Raw genomic sequence first — 24,819 nt, 5'->3', positions numbered from 1 at the left:
CTGTCCTTCTTCCCCTATAACTAGCACTCAACTCAGCTGAATGTCCTGAATTTTAAAATCACACTAAGTAATATGACTTAAAGTGGAATTTATCGTCTATGTTGTAAAGACATGCAAGGACTTTTTGAAAGACCTTCACCTCACATTAAATTGGGTTTTCACATATTTTAGCTATTTGCTGTTCATTCATTGCTTGGAGTCAAGCTATTGCAAAGAGCATGGAATAGTAGGTAGCACAAACAAATTTAGGACTTGGGTTTGGGAGGGATGGGGAAGAATGATGGAAGGGGTGATCAGGATGCATAGTACTCAAAAACTGACAAGTTGAATTGAAACCTCTTTGTGCAACTACACACACACACACACACACACACACACACACACACACACACACATAGAGTTTATAATTTATTGTAAGCCACTAAGAAAACCAGCTTAAACATTTAATGATGAGGGTTAATGGAACTATGGGTTTCCTAACTAAAGGAATACATATACATGTATGTCCTCTGTCTAACACAATAAAACTTAAAGCAGGCTGGGTGCCTGTGGCTCACATATGTAATCCTAGCTACTCAGATGGCTGAGATCCAAAGATTGCAGTTCTAAGCCTGCATGGCAGGAAAGTCAGTGAGACTCTGATCTCCAGTTAATCACAGAAAAAGCTGGAAGTGGTGCTATAACTCCAGTGGTAGATTGCTAGCCTTGAATGAAAAAGACATTAGGAACAGTGCCCAGACCTAGAGTTCAAAGCCCAGGACTGGGGCACATACATATGTGTGTGCACATGCACATGCATACACACACACACATACACTCTCACACCCCCACTTAAGTCATATACACATACTACATACACACACACACACACACACACACACACACACACACGGAAAATGTGCACTTGAAAGGACTTTTTAGAGCAGTTTTAGGGTCTCAGGAAAAACAGAAGGTACAGAGTTTTCTGTGCATCTCCATGTCCTAACATACTGCTTGCCTTTACCATGAATGGTCTTTTCACTGCTGAGCATTTGGGTCCAAATTACAAAGGTGCATTGTGGGGAGAGGTCATATGTTTTCTTGGCAAGTGTATATACATTCATTTTCTGAGCACTCTACTAATAGTTACTGAGTTAACTTCTTTTTTCAAACACAAGCTTGCACCAACTCAATGCAGCAAATTCTTTTTCTTCAATTTAACATTTGACAATCTGAGAGGAAAAAGCTCATTCATCATTTTTTTCCTTTTTCGAGACCATAAATTATTGGCTCTTATACCACGCAGCCCGAATTCTAGGAAAAGTTAGTGTAAACAAATCCAAGTTACAATGCATGGAGTAAGAGAGTGAGTCATAAACAAAACATAGACATATGTTCTCATATAAATAAGGGCCTGGATCACCAGCTTCCAAAGTCTGCTTCCCATTAATTACACAACAAAATGAACTTTCCATATGTAAAGCCCAAATCACTGAACTCTGGCAGTTTACATAAGACAAAGACCAGGATTGTGGGTATATAGGCATGCCAAAAGTGGATTTCAAAATAAAGAAAATCCTTGTAAGGTATCTCTAGGCATTGGAGGACAAGGGGATCGCTTGGGAGAATGCTTGTGAGCAACAAACCTCTACCCAGCTCCCCAGGAATACGGCTCAGGAGGCAGGTCTGGACCTCCTGCTCTGCTGAGTGTTAATAGTTTCTTCTCTTTTGCTCTGAGTCCTGTCTTTTTGTTTCTTTCTGGTGCAAACCTTGGCTATAGGTAGCACATCTCCAGGTGCCACGTCATAGTTTTAGTTCCCTCCATCAGTGTCTTTTATTGTCTACCTTTGAAACTGTTGATTGGTACTGCCCATTCATATTTCCTATCTTACATAGGCCACTTAATATTTATTAATTTTAAGAAAAAATATCAAGGAACTATAGTGTTGTGGGAAGCAGCTGAGTTCTTTCCTGTGTCCCTTTCAAAAGGAGACTTCATTACATGGACTAATAGGCTGATTTCCAATGGACATGGAAGGAATAGATACATTTTAGTTTATTTGAGCTGGGAAGAGAGATTAAAGTGGGCTTTTTCTCTCTTTGCTAATAGAGCTGTGAGTGGCTTTCATTCATTTACCCAGTGATTATTTCTGTCACATGTATATTTTGTCTCATGGCTTAGACCATACAAGGTAAGCAGAATGCATCATTCATGTCCCCAAAAGAGACTAAGAGGAAGAGGGAAGAGATAATGTTGTTTTGGAGAACCTGCAGTACACATTGGCATATCTCACACACAGCAGCAACTCTTGAAGAACCTTAACATTCCTATTGTATAGAGTTGACAACACAGACCTCACATGTGAAGTGATTGTCCTAAGGGCACACATCTTAGAAATCAGAAACTCAACAATTCAAGCAAGGATTTACTGCTCAAGGATTCAAAGCCAGTTGCACGCTGCATGCTGCATTTCCTTAGGAAGGCGAAGAAGACAGGAAGCTAAATACAGAATAAGAAGACCCAGAATATGAAAACCCAGCTTTCCCTTTCAATTCTCTACTATGGACTGACTGTATCAACGTAGCAAAGTTCTCCGAATTTCACAACCTCCAAAGACTTTCCCAAGCCCTGAATTCCATAATTAAATAACAGGAAATGTTGCACCAGATTATGCATGTTATGTCTGTTAGATTAAGTGTTCCTGCACATTGTTTTAATTGAGTTTACATGCTTTCAATGGCTCCTTGCAAGGACCTAGGTACTTCATCATAGATATGCAATTATTCCAAATTTAAAAAAAATCCAAATGCAATGACTTCTGGTCCCAAGCATTTTAGAAGAGGGACAGTCAATCACATTGAGGGAAGCTGGGCAAGATTATGATGAAAAATGATGGTGGAAAGGGTGTGGGACATATTAAAATCAAGAGAATATATTTCATCTAAAGGGGTACATGTAATCTTACTCCAACCAGGTAGAAATCTTAGCCCGAAGGGACCAGAGGGTCTGAGTCACAAAAAGCCAGAAAATCTGATAATTATGTTTAAAATTGCTAAGTAATTAAAAAGTATATAACCCTCTGTAAGCCAGCCAAAACACAACTGCAAACACCTATTCACCCATAGCTGTCATTTTGTTGTCCCTACCCTCCAGAATGGTCACCAGGCCTTACTCTAGAATTCCAGGTGTTTCATATTCTGACTCCAAACTTGTCTTCCAGCCTCATCTATCGTTATTTCCAACAGCACAGATAAAAGTAAGTAAATGGATACAAAATAGAATGAAGGGCGGCTATCTCAGAAATGGTACAAACTTATTCCTGTAGATATTGTCTATGTCCCTCAAGTCTTCTTTCTCCAGAACTATCTTACTGTCCTCAGAACTCCTTTAGTTGAAAATATTATTTGGTCACCTGATATTTTAGAGTCAGATCTTCTCAAGTAAAGCACAAACTTCCTCCAAGACAAGAAGTAATTGTATGCCTGTTTTCTGTGAGACAACCAACAGAACTTTGTGTGGTATACAGACTAGTCCACAATTATTCCCTATCTCATTACAAAGTCTTATGATCTTGTTTTCAAAATTGATAATTTTCCGGGCATCAGTGTCTCATGCCTGCAATTCAGGCTACATGGGAGGCTGAGATAAGGAGGATGTGGGTTCCATGCCAGCAGGGGCAAAAATAAGTTTGTGACCCAGATGCCCCTCCATAGATGAATGGATCAGGAAAATGTGGTACATTTACACAATGGAATTTTATGCCTCTATCAGAAAGAATGACATTGTTCCATTTGTAAGGAAATGGAAGGACTTGGAAAAAGTTATACTAAGTGAAGTGAGCCAGACCCAAAGAAACATGGACTCTATGGCCTCCCTTATTGGGAATAATTAGTACAGGTTTAGGCAAGCCATAGCAGAGCATCACAAGGCCCAATAGCTATACCCTTAGGAACACATAAGATGATGCTAAGTGAAATGAACTCCATGATATGGAAACAAGTGATATATCACAGTTATAACTACTTTCAACGTCCTATGTATATGTGTAGTTTCTATTATTGATGATGTTTTGTATCACCCTCCTATGTTTGTACCTACACTATCTCTGTAATCTTATCTGAGTATATTGGAAACCGTGGTTACTGGTATTGGAAGTAGGAAATTCAAAGGGAATACCAAATTCGAGAGACACAGGGTAAAAAAAGAGAAATAACTTCAAAAGCAATACTTGCAAAACTGTTTGGTGTAAGTGAACTGAACAACTGGGCGGGGGGGAGGGAAAGGGGGGGAGGGAGGGGGGCATGAGGGACAAGGCAACAAACAGTACAAGAAATGTATCCAATGCCCAACGTATGATACTGTAACCTCTCTGTACGTCAGTTTGAAAATAAAAATTTGAGAAAAAAAAAATAAATAAAGAAAAAGAAAGATCTTTAAAAAAAAAAATAAGTTTGTGAAATCCATCTCAACAGTAAAGGTGGAAAATGTCAATAGGGGAATAGAAGTCCAGGGTAGCCTGAGAAAAAAGCAAGATTCGATTGTAAAAATAACCAGAGCCAAAAGGGAAGGCATGGCTCAAGTAGTAAGCACCTGTCTAGCAAGCCCAAAACACGGAGCTCAAAGCCCAGAACTGGCAAAAGAATGGGCAACTTGGCAAAAATAATCATATCTATACTTATAGACATTTGAGTTAGGTTGAGCTTGATGTAACACCTGATTCTCTCAAACAATGGTAAGGAGCTTGGATTCAGGTAAGAATAATTGGAAAAGGAAGTGAGGATGAAGGATAGGTTATGATGTTATGAATGAGCTACAACACAAGTAACTCTTGACAGCACAGTTCACATGATGTAACATGATTTCATGTTGACATGAGAAGGCCCAAAAAGCACATGTATATTAAGTTAGGAATATGTGATGGTTGTTGTCACTTACTCTTTCATTTCCTTCTTGCCAATACAAATTTTTTCCATTTAACTGATGGGGACCCTGGGAGTCAAAAGTCTCAGACAGATACAGTGACTTACGTAATGGAATGTGTTTAAAAGAACTGCATTACTTACTATAATGAGGATTTCAAAATAACTCCATCCTTGAATTCCAATTCCAATTTCTGTTTAATCTCAGTGTGGTGGCAGAAAGAACCCAGCTTTCCTAACTCCCAGTTGAACAATGTTTATAATGTCTTCAAGTTTTTTTTCCCCTGCAACATAAAGTGATTGGCAAAACACTTTTTCTGTCTCCAGCTCCCAGTCTCCCTTGTCTCTTTGTCTCTGTCTCTCTATATCTGTCTGTCTCTCTGTCAAACCTATCTCATAATCCCTGATCTGTTCTTTCACCTTGCCTTCTTCTCTCTAAGATACTTTGCTCTCTTAGATTGCTCTCTTAGACTTGACTATAGCCTGCCTTGACCACTCAGAATCATTCCTAATGACTGTCATTACACAGTCCTTCCACATTGCCCGAGGCTGTCTCTGCAGCAATGAGCAAGAAAGACTTTACCCCTGCCTCAACAGCTGGGCTCACTATGCCAACTTCACTGGAACAGGGAAGTTTTTCAAAAACTCTCCATTAATTACAGCAAACCCAATGCACTAGGTTCCCTTCTCATTAACATAGTTGCTTTCAGTTGCCACTAAATTATCTCACCATCATGAAACCAACAATCTAATTAGACTTGTGGAAATAGAAAAGCCAAGGAACAAGGCAGCCACTGCACGTTCATCTCCGAACTGGTCATGAAATATTTGTGCCCTTTCCTTCTGTGCTGCATAAAATCTGCCCCTGGAAGAGTCCCTTCTCACTGTCTCCCATTTATAAAGAAGAGCTTGAATATTTGATATAAAACGAGTATCTTAATAGAAATCACTTCTCATAGGGGAGGTTTTCTTTTCTGCATTTCACAGAGTGTGGAGCCCTCATTACAATAATCGCACCTGACTCCCTCTGAGTCTGGTGCCTCACAGCCAAACCTCCCACTGGGCTTCAATGGAGGTGTGAATGATACTATCACTGAGAAGAAGATAAAATGTATTATTATCATTACTCTATTTTTAAGAGGGTCGGACTGTAGCAAGAGGTGGTTGGGAATGTAATCTGCATGAAGCATTCAGAGAAGATAAATTGAGTTAAACTTCTTACCGATGCAGCACTTTCAAACCTGTCATTAAACCTTCTGCCTTTCAAAAAAAAAAAAAATCTCAGTTCTGGAGAGAAAAATGATTAAACTCAGCCCAGACATGTTTATTGAGAATGTACCCAGCACTACACAAGGTTCTTGGCACCAAACTATGATTGTGAATTGTTCAGGAGTGAATTTACTTTTGTTTTTTACTTCTATTATTTTTTTTTTCGTAGATCCTAAGAACCTAGGATTTCATAGGATGCCCCATATTCATTAGATGAGGCAATCTAAACAGAGAATGGTTACTGCTTAGGGAAATTACATTTCAAGCCACAATGCAGAACTATCACATGCAAAATAATTAAAGTATAGTAAAAGTCCCTCAATCTCTAGTCTTTGTAGCGCATGCTGAAAATTCTATAGGTCTTCCAAGTGGGGGACTGTATGGTACATCCAATGCCTTAGGTTTTTCTTTTCTTGGTACTGCATTTTGGACCTTAAAATTGTTACGCAAGTCTCTACCACATGAGCCACACTCTTATTCACTTTATCTTATTATTTTATTTTATTTTTTCAGGTAGGGTCTTATAACTAGTCTTGTACTGTCCCTCCCTCCCATATTGCTGGGACTATAAACATGCGCCGCCAAAGGTCTAACTTCTTTGTCTCTATCATGATCTCTAATTTCTGTGTATAGGCTGCCTCTCAAGCACTATCTTCCCCTGATTTCTAGTGATTTAACCAGGGTTGGGCTGCCATTGTTGAACAAAGAAGACATCCCCACCCCCCACACCCACAAAGGTCCCTTGGTCCCTTCTGCTAAACATTCTTGGGACGGTTACTGTTTCTAGTACTGAGGTGGAAAATAAAGGCAAATCATTGTCTCTCAACTGCAATGCATATAATGCTAGAGAGCATATTTTCATGTGCGAGTTTTCACGTTTTGTGCTAAGGATTGAGGTTTTAAAGGAGAAGATTTGACCACAGAAGATATGCAATCTTCCAGTCCAAGGCAGAAAACAAGCGAGGGAACAAACTGTACCAATGTAAGGAATGGCCTATGAATTTAGAGAGAGTGAAGAAAGCACAGAGACTGGGGCATCCGACTTGACCTTAGGTGCTTCTCAAAACTGATTACATGGAAGGCATGCTGGGCCCTGAATAGCAATCATAGAATACTCATCCAAATGGTATTCCAGCATAGCAAACATAGCAATCGCAATAGTAATAATAAGGTCAGCGGCAATGATGATGACTAAACCTTTACTCTACTTTGTAAGATATTTTGCTAAGACTTTTCATGAATGTTAGCTCACATGTTCCTTTCCTTGACCCTCTGCACAGGGAATTAGCTTCCTCCCATTTTACAAACACGAACGCTGAGGTCTGAGGTCGCCCATCTGGTAAATGCAGACAATACAAGGCAAGACCACATTGTTCTAGTGGAATTTCATGGGCATGGAAGAAGAATGAGCCAACTTTTTAGAAACAGGGCCAGTGATTTCCATATGTTCTTCTGTTAGAGAAATTTAATTAGAGACATTCTTTCTTGTGGGACTTGATGTTCCTACTGATTGCAGGTTACAGAATCTGTCACCCTGTATTTGTAGACATTTGCCCAGAAAAAAAATCAGTCTCATGGACAAGTTAAACATAGGTTGCATACATACATACATACATACATACATACATATACATTGCCTATTGATGACATGAACAGAACCACCCTGTTGGATGAGCCTGTATTCCTATGTAATCCCCACATCAAGATGGATCTTTACTGTCCCCTTGGAAGGTCTTTATTAGCATGATGCTTCCCTTCTGAAGGAGATGAGTGGGGAGTGGCAGGCATCTTCTGCAAACCGTGCTCTGGCAGTAGGGATCTGAAAGAAGTGCTGCAATGGATGAAGTTCACCAGGAGGTGGGCCTGGTGAGTGGGAAGGGAACAGGTTTGGGGCAGTAGGATGCTTTCCTAAAGTGTTATCACTCTAGTCATTATAGAAATGGCGCAGGTGCCCTGTGATGTCCAAATTAAATCAGAGACCAACTTATTTCCTCATTTTTGGGGTGGAAATAACAATAAGGATGGGCTTTTCAGAAACTTTTGCTTGGAAGGTGGGTCCCTCAGCTTCCAACCAGGCAGGGGCTCTCGGTAGCCCAGAGCCAATAAAGGGTAGTTTTTCAGCCTTTCTAGTCAAACACAGAATATTGCATGATGTTTCACCAGGACTCTACCAGTAGTACTTTCCAGACAGTTCGACCTATTGTTTTAAAATTAAGCTTTATTTTCTCTAGATCTGTTTGGAATGTTTTTTTCTATATATTTTATAAGCTAGTCTTGGATTGTAAGGATTCATTTTATAATCTGATGGCTGAGAGAGTTTTATATCTCCTTATGGTTCTTGGATATTCAAAATCTTATTAACTTGCACAGTTACTTGCTCTCTTTGGGTATTTTTGGAGGACAAGACTGTTGGCAAAATTCCTCTGTTATTTTGGTTAGGAGCTTCAGATAATAACTCCACATAAAACAGAAGGCAAATGAAAACAACAATTGTACACTCCTTAAATTCCTACTCATTGATTTTTTTTTGTACTAGGGCACTATTTTATCATTCAAAGATCCCTTTCATATATGACAGTTGATGAAGAACAAAATCAAACATCAAAATTTGGGAACTAAAACTAATTTTCATCATCACTGGCATCTACCTACCAGCTTCCTAGATTGTATTCCAATTCCATTAGGATATGGAATTCATACTAGTCTTTGCCAACGCTATTCCTTTGTCAGGCTTAGGGTTTTCCAGCTTGATGATGGGTATAGTCAGTTTTGACTGAGTTAAAATTTTGGTTGATGGCTAAACATGATCCCTAATATTAGCCCCTACTGTGAGAAGCAAAATGCTCCTAAATGTAATAGATTTATAGAACTTAAATACTATCATTTACTCATGGGCTCTGGTATTGTTAAATAAGGCAGATTATACAGTTTGAGAGAGAAATGGATTCTTAGCCATGATACCAAAAAGATAGAAAAGCTGAACAGTGTATATACTTTGCTGTTACCTCTCACAGAGCTATGCCTGGAAACAATTGGGATTTGCTGAGGGCATTCCTCATAGTGGGGCGTGTGTGTGTGTGTGTGTGTGTGTGTGTGTGAGAGAGAGAGAGAGAGAGAGAGAGAGAGAGAGAGAGAGAGAGAGAGAGAGAGAGAGAGAAAATGAGAGAGGAGTGTGGGGGACAGAGATTCTCAACTTTTCATCATTCCTAGTCTACACTTTCAGACAGCAAACCAGAGAAATTTTGTTTTCAGGCTTTTTATTGAGTTATCACAATACAGAATCTACCTACTGAGAAGATCTCCTCTATATTAGGGAACTACAATATAGTTCTGTTAAACACAAAGAGAAGAAAAACAATGTACTTAAGAGTGCATTTACAAATTGTCCTTCTATATTGCATGATGTCCCAAGAAGTTAGTTCAATATACAGAAGGTAAGAAAAATTAGCCTGACTTAGTTAGGTATGGATTATCTGATATGGTTTTTAAATCATTATTGGGCAAATGTAATAGGAATTGTTTCAAATTATGCATCACTTTGAACAAACTTTATTGAAGCTTTTACTGCATTAACCCTAATTACTCACAATAATGATGCGGCACTCCCTTGAATCAGCCCTTCTATGCTGAGCCAGGGGACTGCAGTGGATCAATAACTATTGAGCAGTTTGATCACACAAGCTGACCAGTTGGAGCTCCGATGGCAGCCACTGCCGTCCCTGCCTCCCTTCTTCCCTCTCTCCTTGGAGATCACACTGCCGTATTCTTTCCTACATCTCTGCTACTGCTCCTTCTACAGATCAATACCTTCATAACCAGCATGAGACTCAGACTCTGAGAAACCAAAAAATTGCCTTAAATAAGAACATTTGAGGTCTTCTTTACACATGCTCACACACTTAAGTCATTAAAAAAGTCATTTAAAAAACCCCCAAACTTATGGCCCATAATCATTTCTCCTACACTCGAATGCTAAACAAGGGAACTGTAACCAACAATCCCCTTTTTGAAAAAGCATTGCTATAAAATGAGGGAGGAGGTAACAAGTTGGATAAGAAATGTACTCACTGCCTTATGTATGAAACTGTAACCCCTCTGTATCACTTTGACAATAAATAAAGTTAAGAGAAAAAAGCATTGCTATAATGATAGAGCAATTAGTTACTTAGGAAATATTTACCAACAGCCTACACTGCTGTAAAATATTTTTCACGTAAGTTTTAAGTGTTCTGGGATTCAGTATGTCTTTCTCAAATGTCTTCAACCACATCCAGTCCTGGATAAACACAGAGATCCTTCCTGTCACCATTTCTTTTCTACTCAGTGATTACTTACTGAGTCTTGGTAAGTATATTAAGAAATATACAAGGTATTTTAGCATCTGTTAATTTTAAATGAAATGAATCTCTAATTAATTGAATTGCTTCAGTACCTTTTTATGTCTGTTGTGTCTATTTAAAAAAATTAATTTTGTGCTGTGGGCTTATGCCTATACCTATAGTACTAGTTATTTGGAAGGGCTGAGATTAGAAAAACTGTACTTCTAGGCTACACTAGATGAGTAGAAAAGTCCAAGAGACTCCATCTCAATAGAAGTTACTGAGTGTGCTGGCATGCATTTGTGATCTCAGTAACATCAAGAAGCCTAAAGTATTCAGTTCAAGGTCCAGGAACACAGCCAGGGTGAATAAAGATCAGGAGATGTAACTCAGATGTAAAGCACCTGCATAGAAAATGCAAGGGCCTGACTTCAAACTTCAGCACTGAAAATGAAATTTTCATTATACGTCAACTTAGTTTAACTCTTCAGTTCTCCCCCACAACTCCTCACATTGTCTGGTTTTCCAAAGACATCCCATAGAAATCATGACCTATTAGAGAATAAGTCATCAGTAAATTTATTCTTAAGTAAAATCAGAATCAAGTTTAAATTTACTTTGCTTATAATGAGAGATAAACCAACCTAAAGAAAACAAAAATCCAGCATGGTGTAGCCTTAAAAGTACGTATGATCAATGCTCAGTCAATTAAATGAAATAAAACTCCTACAGACTTCTATGTACTTGAGTTTGGTTGGAGTTATCTGCTCCATTAGATTATGAGTTTCACTTGTGCTTTCCATAGAAGTAAGTGTTCCTAGTTAGGAAAAAAAAAAGTCTTTGCTTATGTTGGGCTAAGGGAAGAAGTGGGGATCCACTACAAACCAGGCAATAAATCAGGAAATTTGGGTTGTAATTCACTTGTGTGACCTCTGAGTCTCGGGAGGCACCTGCTTCTCCATGTGTGGAGCAGAGCATTGGATCTGGGCCCGGCCTGTATATTCCCAGTTCTCTCAGGTTTGTGGGAAGCTGTTTATCTGTGGGAAGTGAAATCTCAGGAAGGTCTGGCTTCCAGCATCTGGGGTAGGTCCTTGGCTTGTTTCCTCTCAGATTTTCTGCTCAGCCGCCTGAGATCTGGAAATGGACCGAATCTCTGCAATTCTCATGAGGGTCTCATTTTAGTACTGTCAAAACTAAACAGCCATTCCTATATCCTGAAACAGGGGTGCTTTGGCTCCTCAATGATTCCTGGAGGCAGGTTTCAAAGTACAATACCCACCTCTCTATTTCTTCTACTTGCTTGGAGTATTTATAAATTGCTTACTGGGGTTGCAAGTATAGAAGGTAAGCTTATATAAGCACATAATTCCAAGACCTGTCTTTCTTACACTGAATAGAAAAATGCAGAGGAGGATAATGGCTGGGGGTGGGGGTGGGAACCACCTGTCTTTTGGCCACTGGGAAATATCTGTGCTTGGCAAGCAAAAGCGGAAACACAGGCTAATTTCTGAAACCATAAAGCAAGGTCTCCAGTGCTTAGACAACAAGGTGAATAAGCAATTATCACAGTGAGTAGAACAGACCATGGCCCATAGCTTTTTCTCTAGCCAGGTGATATCTACCCATGGTAGATATACAGCCATGGCATCAGTTACAACTTCTGGCATTCTGTCTACTTGGTCCCCCCTTCTAGATGCCTCCTACACAAATGCCACTGGCCCATCAAGCCTTAGGGGTGGCCTCCTCTCCACTCCTCTGTGACATTCATTCCTTTGACTTCTCTAGATGGCACCTTTAACCATAGTGTGAAAGGTTTGAAGGTTGATGATCATATTTGAGAGATGACTTAATTCTTTCAAAAGCAAGTTAATCCAAAACAACTAGGGGGGTGTACCATTTCCAAGACATTTCACGAGCCAGTCACAAAAAAAAAAAAAAATTGTGAGGTCGGATTATGTTGTAGAATTCTATGCCGCTTCCTCTCCAAGATTAACAATGTGTCCTGCTCAATACAAAGCTCTGGAAAACAGGAAGGAAGGGAGGCAGTATTCCCTACTCTCACTTTACAACACAGAACATTTCTTTTCTCAAAAAAAAATCTTGCCAATATTTTCTTGAACTTGATTTGGGCAGTGCCACTGAAAATATTTCTGATTATTTCCGGTGGGCTTATTTTCTAATTGCCAGTGACTTCTGTGTAGGAGGTAGGCATGCAGACAAGCTGAAATTATCTGCTCAAAGCCACCTGCTGAATGGAGACACAAGCTTGATGTGCATCTCTTCTTGGCTTCTAATCCTAACAGGCAGTTCTAAGTACTATTTATTCAAATAGTAATGGAATGTGCCATCATTCTGCATCCCATGATAATCGCAAGAATCTAAGGCATGGACAGCCTCTGAGGTATGCACAACCTTGCTGCAGTGGAGAATAAGTAGAAGGCATTGTCTAACATATCTTATGAGAATATAAATGCACAGTAGAGTCATGGGGCACTATGAACATTTGCAGGAGCCATAGCATGTGGGGCCTTGAAGATGTAAGCAGGAAGTGAGTAGCACTGTCTTCAAGCACAGGTGTTAAGTCACATAGAAGGCCATGTTCTTGACAGAAAGGATGATCTTGGCCAAGTTGGATTATCTTGGGGCGTAGGGAAGGACAGAAATGGTAGGGGCTGGACCGTGGAAATCCCAGGTCATCAGAATAAAGAGGTCAGGACTCTGGGAACTACTGGGGAATTGGCAAGATAGTGGGGTAGAATGTATCACCAGGAAGCTCAGAGACAACCATGCTCCAACTCCAACTCCAACTGTGCAAGCAATGGAGTGAAATGCAGAGGTTTGGAGATGTGCTTTGAGACCCTGTCAATAGGTTGCTGGGGCAAGTGTGAATACTCTTACCTTCTCCTCTTAGACAATGAGGATGAAAGTATTTATTTCACAGAATTTTATAACATTTTTAAAGGAATCCTTTATGAGTGAGTTGAGATGACAAATAGAAGGCTTTTGATGCAGAGACAGTTAATTACAAAACCTTGATCAAGACCAATCAATACTGTCAGCATTTAGTTGGTCTTCTCTGGGCCAGTTTGCGAATAACCTAGAAACCTTATCAGAATAACCCAGAAACCTTATCAGAATAACCCAAGCTGACGTTCCTTTGTTGGATCACATGAGAAACCTAGGGTTGCGATGGTGTCCTGGCTCACAGTCCATGGGAAGGTGGCTCAACAAGAATTCTTACCTGTACTCAACATATCATTCACCTTGGGCCTTATCCATACCTGTCTTCACTGTGGTGAACCTAAAAAGCATCTGGAAGTGCTCACCTGCGTCTGACGTGGCTGCAGATGCGGCGAGGAGTGATAACACTGGAGTGGGTGGAATTGCAACACTGTCCACTGCAGCGGGCTTCTTCCTGGTCATCATGGTGGACACTGAGCTCTCGCTCTTACTATGCGCTGTTGTCTGGTCCACTTTTAAGTGAGGACTTGGCAGCCCTGTAGAAAAAACAATAACCCAGAACCCGTGGTTGATTTAAAAGAACAAGAAGACAAACAAGGTAATACAGGACCTGGATCTTCAAACACAGTCGTGATTGGACCTCCTTCTGGCACAGATAGAATAAAATTTTAGAAATAAGTAAAGGAAAACTCAAAGGGAAGACTGATTTTGTGGCTGAAGTTAGGGGTGATGGCATTCCAGGCTGGCTGCCTGGAAGTAGGGTAGACTGGGGACTAGTGAAGTGACATATTGTGTCAGGCCCACATTAGCCTTCTAAGAACCAGCACACCTATCTCTACAGCAACAAGGGGACTCCCCACAGTGTTGTCTCTAGGGAGGCTTCACATCTTCCCCAGCTGGGAAGACAAAACTATCTGAGAAGGAAAAACTAGACTACAGGTGTAGTGTGCAGTTCATCCTCAGTTCTTGAAGAGAAGTCTGGCTGCAGAGATCAGTGCAGGGAGAACTGAAGTCAGGCTGTGCAGAAAATGTGTTAGAGTGGCAAGGTGAGGGAAAGGCAGTCTCTGTGCCCAGAAGAGCAGTTCTAAAGTCAGGGTGGGTAATGAACATGATCTAGACAGGCAATCAGGCTCCTTGTCCATCAAAGGGCAAATGGATGAAGGAAATGAGGTCTGGATATACACAATAGACTATTATTCATCTACAAAGAAGAATGAAATCCTGTCATTTGTAGCAAAATGGACAGAACTAGAGGGCATTATGTTAGATGATGTAAATCAGACACAAAAGACAATCACCCCATGTTCTCCTCCTATGTGGAAGTTTAGGGGAAATAAAGCTGACTTGAGTGGAGAACAGTGGTTGCTACATGCTGGGAAGGAGTGAAGAGTAAAGATGGATTTGAACAGTGCACAGACTATGCACATATTTAAATATCCCACTGAACCCCATTTGAATACACATAATTAATAAATGTCAATTATTTCAATAAAAATTAAAAGTCAACCTACTAGAGTGTTGAGGAGACTGAGTATATTAATCATCACTTAGCTAAGCAAGTGCTAATATGTTAACATTTGATTGGCTGGTCTTAACAACTAGCCTAAGTCATGTCATTAGGATGTTTAAAAGCCTGGTAAGACTGGTGTGAGCTACTCTGAAACCTTTTCCCCAAACATTATTCAGACACTGACACAACTTCAGGCTTGTGGTCACAAGTAAGTTACACTGAATTCCTAAACTTCTGTAAACTTAAAGATGTCTTAGAGCCACCCCCTGGTGGTTCACACCTATGATAGTGGTGTGAAACCAGCCCAGGCAGGAAAGTCTGAGAGAGTCTTATTTGCAATCAACCACCAGAAAATTTGAAGGGTGCTGTGGCTCAAAGTAGTAGAGTGCTATAGCCTTGAGTAAAAGAGCTCAGGGACAGCATTCAGGACCTGAGTTCAAGTCCCATAACGGACACACACACACACACACACACACACACACACACACACACACATACGCACACATATACACACACACACACTTGGAAACTGTACTACTTTAAAGAGTTGTGAGCATCCATTAATTCATGTAAAGTGCTTAGAACAATGTCTAGCACACATGTTATTCAAGCATTATGATTACTAACAACACAACTCTGATTTCCCACTGCTTTCTCAGAATCAATTTTAAGCAGTAAGCAGAGGGGCAGCTCTCTTTCCTGACATGACCAAGAGTTTCTTGATGCTTTTTACACCCCTAGCTGCAAAAACTTACACGTCTAGAATTGGAGGGTGGCTGACCCATGTCCAATGGCCATCTATTCAGTCCCTTCATTTGTAGACTATCAGCCCCTGCCAGCATCAGCAACAAATTGGGTTTTTATTATAGCAGGTATTTACACCTTTTTTTTTTTTTCATCTCCACCAACCTGAGTGATACAGTCCCTTCACAGAGCACCATTATCTCCCCACCACAGTGAGATCAGCCTCACTTGGGGCCTTGTGCCAACCCAGTGAGGCATGTCATGTGGATATTACTATTTTCTCAATTTTACAGATGAGGAGAACTCATTTCCAAGAGCTTAAGGAGAAGCTGAATAATCTCATGCTGCTCTTAATGTTGGAGGTTGAAATTTCCAGGTAGCTAGGCTGAGATCATCTTGTTATACTGGGAGCACTAACACCTTGCCACAACCCCATTCTGTCAAGTAAGTTCTATAAGAAGGACATAAAGGCTTTACTGCCATCTGTAGAAAAGTTAACCCTGTTGTCCTAAGGAGAAAGCCACACTGACATTTTCCTTTACCTTCCACCTTCTACCTTCTCTCCATCCTGATCTTTAAATCTCCTGCCAGAGAATCCACAGATAATGACATACCAATGACACCTTTTTTGTTTTGGAGTTTTTATTTCATTGCATTTTTTTTCTTTTTCTTTTTGTTGGTTGTGGGGCTTGAACCCAAGGCTTGGGCACCATCCCTGAGCTTTTCTACTCAAAGCTAGTGTTCTACCACTTTGAGGCACAGCTCCACCTCCAATTTCTGGTGATTAATTGGAGATAACAGTCTCAAAGACTTTCCTGCCTGGGCAGTGTTCTAACTGTGATTGTCAGATCTCAGCCTCTTGTGAGGATTACAGGTGTGAGCCACGAGCACCTGGCTGTTTCATTGCATTTTGAAAGTATAGATAGGGAAATGTCAACTTCTTTTTATTATCTTTAAGGGGTATATAGAGGAGTTGCCATTTAACAAAGCATTTTATGAATACAATATATCTTGGTCAATGTCACCCTTTCAACATTCTCAATGATCTCTACCCTACTCATTCCTTTCCTCATCTTCTTAAATTTATGGTACATACATTAGATTCTTGATTGTATTCTCCCCATTTTCTTCTCTTCCTTTGTCTACTGCTTTCCCCTTGATCCCATTTCACTCCTTTGGGGTACCTGTTTCCTGGTGTTTTATTTTGCTGAGCTTTGACTTTGCCTTTCAAAGGAATTATACTATTTGAGTTCTCTCTTGATCTCAGGATCTATCATATATCAGTTAATACATTTGTATACACTCATATTGTATACCCAATGTATTTATTTATGTTTATAAGCTAAATCTAGTCTCAATATATAATAAAAGATGATTGCAAGGTACAACTCTCAAGATTCACAAACATGTGGAGTATGCTCTATTAGTAAAATATGTAGATACGCTCACAATGAACTCTGTACAGGTCCATATACTTAAATCATCTGTAAAGTGATTGAATCAAACAGTTGGCAGGGTTTATTTTGAGGAAAGACTGCTCAGAACAACTCCTTAGCCTTTGTTATTGTTAATATTTAAAAAGTCATAAACTTTTTTTTTTACAATGGAGAAATAAACACAGTTTGGGGAAAATGTAGGAGCTGATCAGAACATGGGTGTTGGGGTAGAATGACTGATGTACTAAACACAAGTGATTCTGCTTAAACACATGTGTACTTAACACGTGACTGCTAATAAAATCTGATAATAAGGAGAATGGACAGGGGTCTAATGCAAATTCTCCATTTTAGTTCCTTATACCCCTACTGGGTGCACCCTTCAGTGAAGCAGTGAAGCCCAAAGATTTCAGAATTCTACTGGACAGCTGCCCCTTTGAAAGGACTCACTGATAAGTCATCTTTATACCTGTGGACATGGGCTGTGGATGTACATCTTTGTTTAAATTATGATGTGCTTGGGGAATGCAGGCAATAAACAGGATTAGTAGGTGAATATTTAAACCTCACTTGGGAATCCATTGCTTTCTAGTCATTTCAGTTGTACCCATTTTCATGCAAATGTTCACAATCTAAATTAGTCTCAGTCCACATCATCTCATTAAAGTTGATCTGATCATACCTCTGTTGGGCCTACTTTGCGACTCAAGTGTTTATGTTTCAGAGCATGTTAAATGTAATAAAATGACACTTAAAACACTATGTCATTCAGATTGTCACTGTTCAGCTTCTTCAGAAAACCCTAGACAATTGAGGATTTTATAGATTATAGCACTGCTTGCTAGTTATCAATTTTCAGAAACAATCTGAAGAAAAAAATACGGAGAGAGTCTTGGCTTTTATTCAGTATTTTCAGATTTGAAAGGATAATGGAAACAATTCCAGAAATAATACACAGGAACACGAATACTAAATGTTAAACCAAGGGCAGTCTAAAAACACATAATAAATGATACCATGGGGGAGTCTGAGAGGGAAGACTGCTCCTTGAGAGAGGGCATTGAGCATGTGGCCACAGAAAGACTTTGTTTTCCTTCATCTCAGGAAGCAACAGGTGCTCCATGGAGAGGGAGACCAAAGTGCAGGAGCATTCGGGTAATTCATTCTCAGCATGAGTCTGGTTTCTGAGGCAGAAAGCTGATCCCCAAAATACCTAAGATAGAGCTTTGTTCAGAAAGGACCATGGAGATGTAGCACCCCTGTTTATATTGGGGCATGAGAAAATGCAGCATGAGACTTGGGTCTGGAGAAGGATCATTATGGAAAATGTGTGCAGAGTTCCTGATAGGTTAATTCTGTACCTCAACACTAGCTATGCAGCACTGAGGTTTGCAAATCTGCAGGCCAGTGTGTTTCAAAAGGAGGAATAATAATGTTGATAACTTTGCAGATCCAACATCTGCTGATAATTAGAAGACAGAGTCAAACGGAAAAAATGTTAAACATATATGAAAACATGCAGCTATAACCTATTGACCTCTAAATATACATACATATATACATATATATATATATATGTACTTTTTTTTCTTTGAAACTAGTCTGTAGCCTATCAAGGGACAGTTACTCATTTTCCAGGGTAATTTCTCATAGCCCATTTATCCCCTCAAATCTCTACCTGCACACCATGTTTGCATTAGGGACTTGATTTATGGATTCCTACTCCTGTGATGCACAAGCTGACTTCCTGTTGCCTTGGTTACTTGGACCTCAGTTCAAGGTTAAACTACTCCCAAATCAAAATCAGTGGCAGGCACTGCATCTAGTGGCTAGGTTATTGACTGCCCCAGGATGCGAAAAGGTCAGAAACCAAAGCACTGTTTACTGCCTTAAGGGTAAGTCAATAGCTTCAATATTTTGATCCTGTTTCTTCCTAAGTAGAAGTTGCTGCTCAATTACCTCATCCCCAGGTTGCTCAAGGTCACCAGGGTCAGGGCAGAGAAGCAGGGTCTATGGGGCCTGGCTTTCCCAGAGTCCTTTTAATGAGTTTTGTGACCTTGGGTAATAAAAAGCAGCCTCGTGTTTGTGTCATTTGTATATTCTGCTAAGGCTTATAAAAGTAGTTATCTATTTTATCTCATTTTTGTATAGGGAAAACAAGCACACAAACAATTTTTGTGCACTGGCCCTGCCACTGTTGACTCTCCTTCTCAAGATAAAGAAAGTTAAGTAAGGGCATATGATTTATCTGAAACCACAGGGCTGGTAAGAGATGGTAAAATCCAGGTCCTTTGACTCGTTAGGTCACCCACACAGCTTCCTTAAAGTAAAGAGGCTGATGGAATCACCACTGTGGGGTCGCATGGGGTATTCTTCAGTCAGCAGAATATCTGGCAAGGCAGCATATAATTCATATAGCCTACTTAATTTTCTGATTCTACAATTTCAAAGCAGGTGCTTTGTGTCGATCAAAACTAGGCGGGCATAAAGAGAGAGGCTGCCATCATTGGGAAGGCTGATTTTCTTGACATACCACAGACCCCCTCTACATTCAGAGTGGTATGAATAGGAAGGTAAGATACTTTGAGACGTTAGTGGCTTCTAATCTACAAAGAACTTGGACATGCACTCTGTTGTTTCTCCCTATCCCGTCTCCGCAGGTAACACAAAGTAGATGCTGAGATCTCTAATTCAAGGATAAGTGAACGGAGGAGGCCTAGAGGACCAGCTGGTTTGTCCTGGCTCACAGACCATGTATGTGAGTGAAACAGTGTCAAACACCAGCAAGTCCCTGGACTTCATGTTTTTTGCTTGAGTTTTAGATAAACCAGTGAGTGATTTTTTTTAAACAGAAGACAACTGCTCCAGCAAAATTGATAATCACACTTTTTGTAAACCATACTGGTTGTATGTTCAGACTTTGACATTATTCTTTTGTATTGTGAGCAAATGAACTTCCCTTGTAACTAAGAAGAGGAATATATGTTGCAGAAGAATATGAACCCTGTAATAGAGTGTTGGGACCTGAAGGATCCCTTTTCCCCTATCTCCTGGGGAAATGCCTGAACCCTAGAAACTATGAAAGAGCACTTGGCCTTGTCTTCCGCTAGCAGAAGGCAAAGGCGTACCCTCATGTATTACACTAAGTTGAGGAAAGGTTGCTGATGCCTCCCCTCCCCCGGGTCCCCTCATGTTTCAGGAGCAGCGGCGGAAGAAGACATCAGGGAAATGCCTTGATGGTTGAATGGGTCTCTCAGGATTTAATTGGGAGGGGGTTTATATAGCGGTAATGGTGGGAAAGGAGGGGGACTGGCCAAAGGGCCATTCATAGGCTAAAGACCATGTCTGTCACGGTGATGTCACAAACTTCCACTGTGGGCGGGGACTACAGCCCCCCCAAGGGCCGGGCCCCCTGCCATTATACATGTGGCCAAGCTGGGAGGCCAAGCCAGGCTTGCTTCTCTTCTGGTTGAGGCCGGAAGGTGGGAGTGGCTAGCTTTAACACTGTCCCAGGGCTGGGGGAAGGGCAGCGTCTTGTCGCCCTTCCCCCATTAAGGCCAAAACTGAGTCCCCAACAATAGAGAACCATAAAATTTAGGAAACAATAGTATTCTGTGGCCACATCAACAAAAAATTAATTTGACATTATTGACCTTGATATTATTCTTTCATATTGTGAATAAGTGAACTTCCCTTGTAGCCAACAAGTGGAATATATGTTGCAGAAGAATATGATCCCAGTAATAGAGAACTATATGATTTAGGAAACCACAGTTTTCTGTGCCCACATTCACAAAAAAATTAATTTTTGTTGTACCATCTTCCTTATTAATTCAACAACTACTTGTTGAATTATCTACCTTGCCAGGCAAATGCTACTGGGAAAAACAATTAAACTTCTTGTTCTCTATGAACTAGTTTGAATAGCTTTTTCATGGCATTAGGTTAAGCATTACTGTTTATAACAGCAATGACTAAAGTGTTTCACAGTTTTAGTTTTTGTTTTTTTTTTGCCAGTCCTGCGGCCTGAGTACTGTCCCTGGCTTCTTTGTGCTCAAGGCTAGCACTCTGCCACTTGAGCCACAGCACCACTTATGGCCTTTTCTGTTTATGTGGTGCTGAGGAATCGAACCCAGGGCTTCATGCATGCAAGGCAAGCACTCTACCACTAAGCCATATTCCCAGCCCCGTTTAACATTTTAATAATCAAAAGGCAGAGCCTTTATTACTCATATGACATCTTCATATAAATTAGCAAAACTTTACTCAGATGGAAATACCCATGGTCCCTGAGCCAAGCAAACAGAAGACAACTTTGGGCACAGACTGGAGACAGGATCATGAGCTGGATTTTCAAGCAAGATGTTTACAGACACCAAACAATTTGCTTAAAGAGAGATGGTAGCCCTGTTACATTAATTTTGTGTCCAGTGAATTTTACTTCAGCTTAAGACCTTAGCAGATGAAGTTAAGCCTGATGATTGTAGCTCACCTTATCACTTAGCAGGCTGAGATCTGGAAGATCATACGGACATAGATCTGTAGATCAAACATCTGGAGGACATACTAGACAGAATATTTTTCTAGAGTTCATCTCCAAATAATCATAAAAAAGCATGACTAGAGGTGGCTCAAGTGGTAGAGCACCAAACTATCAAGAAAAAAAGGCCTGTGTTTAAACCCCAGTATTACAAAAAGAAAAAAAAAGAGAGATAAAATTAAGGCAGATAATATTCAAACAGAAACTATACAATGGGCCTAGAACAAATTATTCTGAAATCGGCAATTAATTGAAAGCCAAGTACCAAAATATGGAAGATGTAATCTCTTGTCATCATGGAGATGGATTTGAAGTACAGATGGGTTTGAAGCAGAGAGTAGAATATGACAGATAACACTTATGAAGCTGATAAAGCTGATATGATAGGAAGCCAAATGAATCCTCCTTGTATCACGAGACCAAATGAGATTGCATGAGTACTCCAATACTGTTTGCTTTTCATCCACTCCTTATTTAAGCATTCACCAAGAATTTGCAAGTGTCAGATACTATTAGGTCCTATATCTTCTAGCTCTTTTTTTTTTTTTTTTTGGCCAGTCCTGGGCCTTGGACTCAGGGCCTGAGCACTGTCCCTGGCTTCTTCCCGCTCAAGGCTAGCACTCTGCCACTTGAGCCACAGCGCCACTTCTGGCCGTTTTCTGTATATGTGGTGCTGGGGAATCGAACCTAGGGCCTCGTGTATCCGAGGCAGGCACTCTTGCCACTAGGCTATATCCCCAGCCCCTTCTAGCTCTTTTTGTATGGGGCCAATTCTCCACTCAGGAAGACAGAGCTGAGTACACAAATTCCAGTCCAGAAAGCTCGGTAGAATTCTATAACCACAAGTGAAGAAGGGCTTGCTATGTCTGGGAAATGACAAGAACAAAAGCGGAAATAACAGATAAATAACCTGATTAATTCTTGACTCTAATGCTTTATAAATGCAGAAGTAGACTGAGCGTATAACACTAGCATCTGCTGGTACCTTATAGAAATTTACATTGAGTCATGGGCAGTAAATTCTACTGATGCAGGTGTTAGGCATTCCTGACACTCTGTTATCATCAAGGTGACACATCAAATACCACAACTACAAAGAGGTGATGTCCCACAGTGAGGAAGGAGATGAAAATCTTTCTGTATCTTAGACACAAGATCTTTTCTCAGAGAGAAAAACATACATAGAAATAGAACAGATTTTGTACTAACTCAAAAGTTTTTGTATACTTTTAAACTCAGATGACAATCTTTGTCTAAATTAATTCCTACATAGACACACACAGAGAGACACACAGATACATACACACGAATTTAGAAATATAATAATGGGCTCTGGTGGCTCAAACCTGTAATCCTAGCTACTCAGGAGGCTGAGATCTGAGGATTGCAGTTCCAAGCCAGACCAGGCAGGAAAGTTTGTGAGAATCTTATCTCCAATAAATTACTCAGAGAAAGCTAATAGTGGTGCTGTGGCTCAAGTGGTAGGGTGCTAGCATTGAGCAAAAGAGGCTTAGGGACATTGCCCAGGCCCTGAGTCAAGTCCTAGGACTACCCTCCCTCCTGCAAGAAAGCTATATAATAATTGGGGAGCAAACAATGCCTGCCTTCAATTAAAGTCAATTTAGAAGTACAATGCAGCTGATATGCCCTTTATATCTTTGGTGATTAGGTAGCTTAAGACTCTGCTGCATACACATACATACATACAAAATATACACAAAACACATTATAGACTATTGCCAAATAAAAACAGGAACCTGAGCAAATATAGCAAGGTAGTTTATAATTGATGAGAAACTAGAAAGTCCTTTCTGCATCTGAGTGTAGAAAGGGGCCACGACTTGCTTCGCCTGGTGTCACACATAGAGGAAAGCTGAGCCATGACTCTGACCCAGCTGAGTCCCAGCATTCTAGACCAGCATCTAGGCTTTGTGCTGCAAAGGTTTCGTTCTCTGATTGTAATCTCCCTGCTGTCCTGATGCAGGGATGCTCCCTGATGTCCTGATTTGGATTCTTCATTCACAGGAAAGCTTCAAAACAGACCAAGTTCACAGCAGCAGATGTACCATAAGCAGTAGGACGATTCTCCTCTAGATTCTCCCTAACGTGAAGGACTTAGCAATCAATGTCAGTTAATAAATACACATCTTGTATAGTGTCTTCCTTTTTACCGCTAAAGTACACAGAGCACATCTGCACGGTAATACAGATCTCCCTGCGAAGCTAACTGGGTCACCTTATTTGCATTTTGATTACTGCTTATTTAGAAGCCACATTGAGAAAAGAGCTTGATATCAGAAGCTTAGTGCATGTGTGTACATAAATATATGTATAAATAGATAAATGCACATTTACTCGTTTGTGAAAGATCAGCCCCATATGTATGTATTCTCATGGGCACATCTGTAGAAGTCTGGCCAAGTATGGAGATTGGAATTATAAATATGATTAGGCAATCTAATTATACTTCTCAGTGAAATATCCCCCTATTGTATCTGGCTAGAAAAATCAATTTAGCATATATTCCCCTTGTTAAGTAGACATCTCCGTATGTAGGGGGAAGTTGCATTGTACCAGTTCTTTCAATCCCCTACTTTATTCCACTATAAAATGTGTATCCCTATGGAATATAAAATAGTGACTGTGTGCAGGCATGCACATATAGACAGAGTGTGTGCCAGTAGAGCTCTCTTCTTTGCAATAGAAGCAAAGGAAAAAAAAAAAAAGGAATCACAGAAACTCAGACCCATCATTAGATAGATCTCCTAATCTTTATCTCTAGTAGTTCAGTCAGACGAGCTAATACCATGATGATGGCTTTGAAATCTCTTAGGAATTGGATGAGGAGAAGCGATAGTGATGAACTCCCAGCTAATAAACACAGAGTGCTTATTTCGGCAGAATGATCAATTTCTAGATGTCCTGAGGCTTGTCTGATACAGTTGATTTACTCATCCTCGCTTACCTCACTAATAAAGCCAAAGTCCACCATCAGATTACAGAGGTGGCTGGGATTTCTTAAAGGGGCAGCAGAAGCTGAGGTAGCACTCTTCACCTCCCTTGAGCATGGCCACAGTCCTTGGAACTCAGTTATCTTTCTTGCTTTTTACTCGGTACCCAATAGACTTTGGACTAGTATAG

The 24,819-nt window shown here is 40.3% G+C and overlaps 1 protein-coding gene across 5 annotated transcripts in view; it reads right to left on the bottom strand.

The window, feature by feature from the left end:
- The window catches only part of Setbp1 (SET binding protein 1), a 349,334-nt gene that overhangs the window by 15,733 nt on the left and 308,782 nt on the right, over positions 1-24,819 (bottom strand). For all 5 annotated transcript variants that reach the window (XM_048363215.1, XM_048363219.1, XM_048363220.1 and 2 more), the window contains one exon: positions 13,814-13,984. In XM_048363215.1, the coding sequence (XP_048219172.1) occupies positions 13,814-13,984 (171 nt within the window). The remainder of the gene's footprint in view (positions 1-13,813; positions 13,985-24,819) is intronic.

The sequence above is a fragment of the Perognathus longimembris genome, chromosome 15, assembly GCF_023159225.1.
Source record: "Perognathus longimembris pacificus isolate PPM17 chromosome 15, ASM2315922v1, whole genome shotgun sequence".
In the NCBI taxonomy this organism is placed as follows: domain Eukaryota; kingdom Metazoa; phylum Chordata; class Mammalia; order Rodentia; family Heteromyidae; genus Perognathus; species Perognathus longimembris.
The sequence above is the reverse complement of the archived record's forward strand: the minus strand, read 5'-3'. Positions and strand labels throughout refer to the sequence as shown.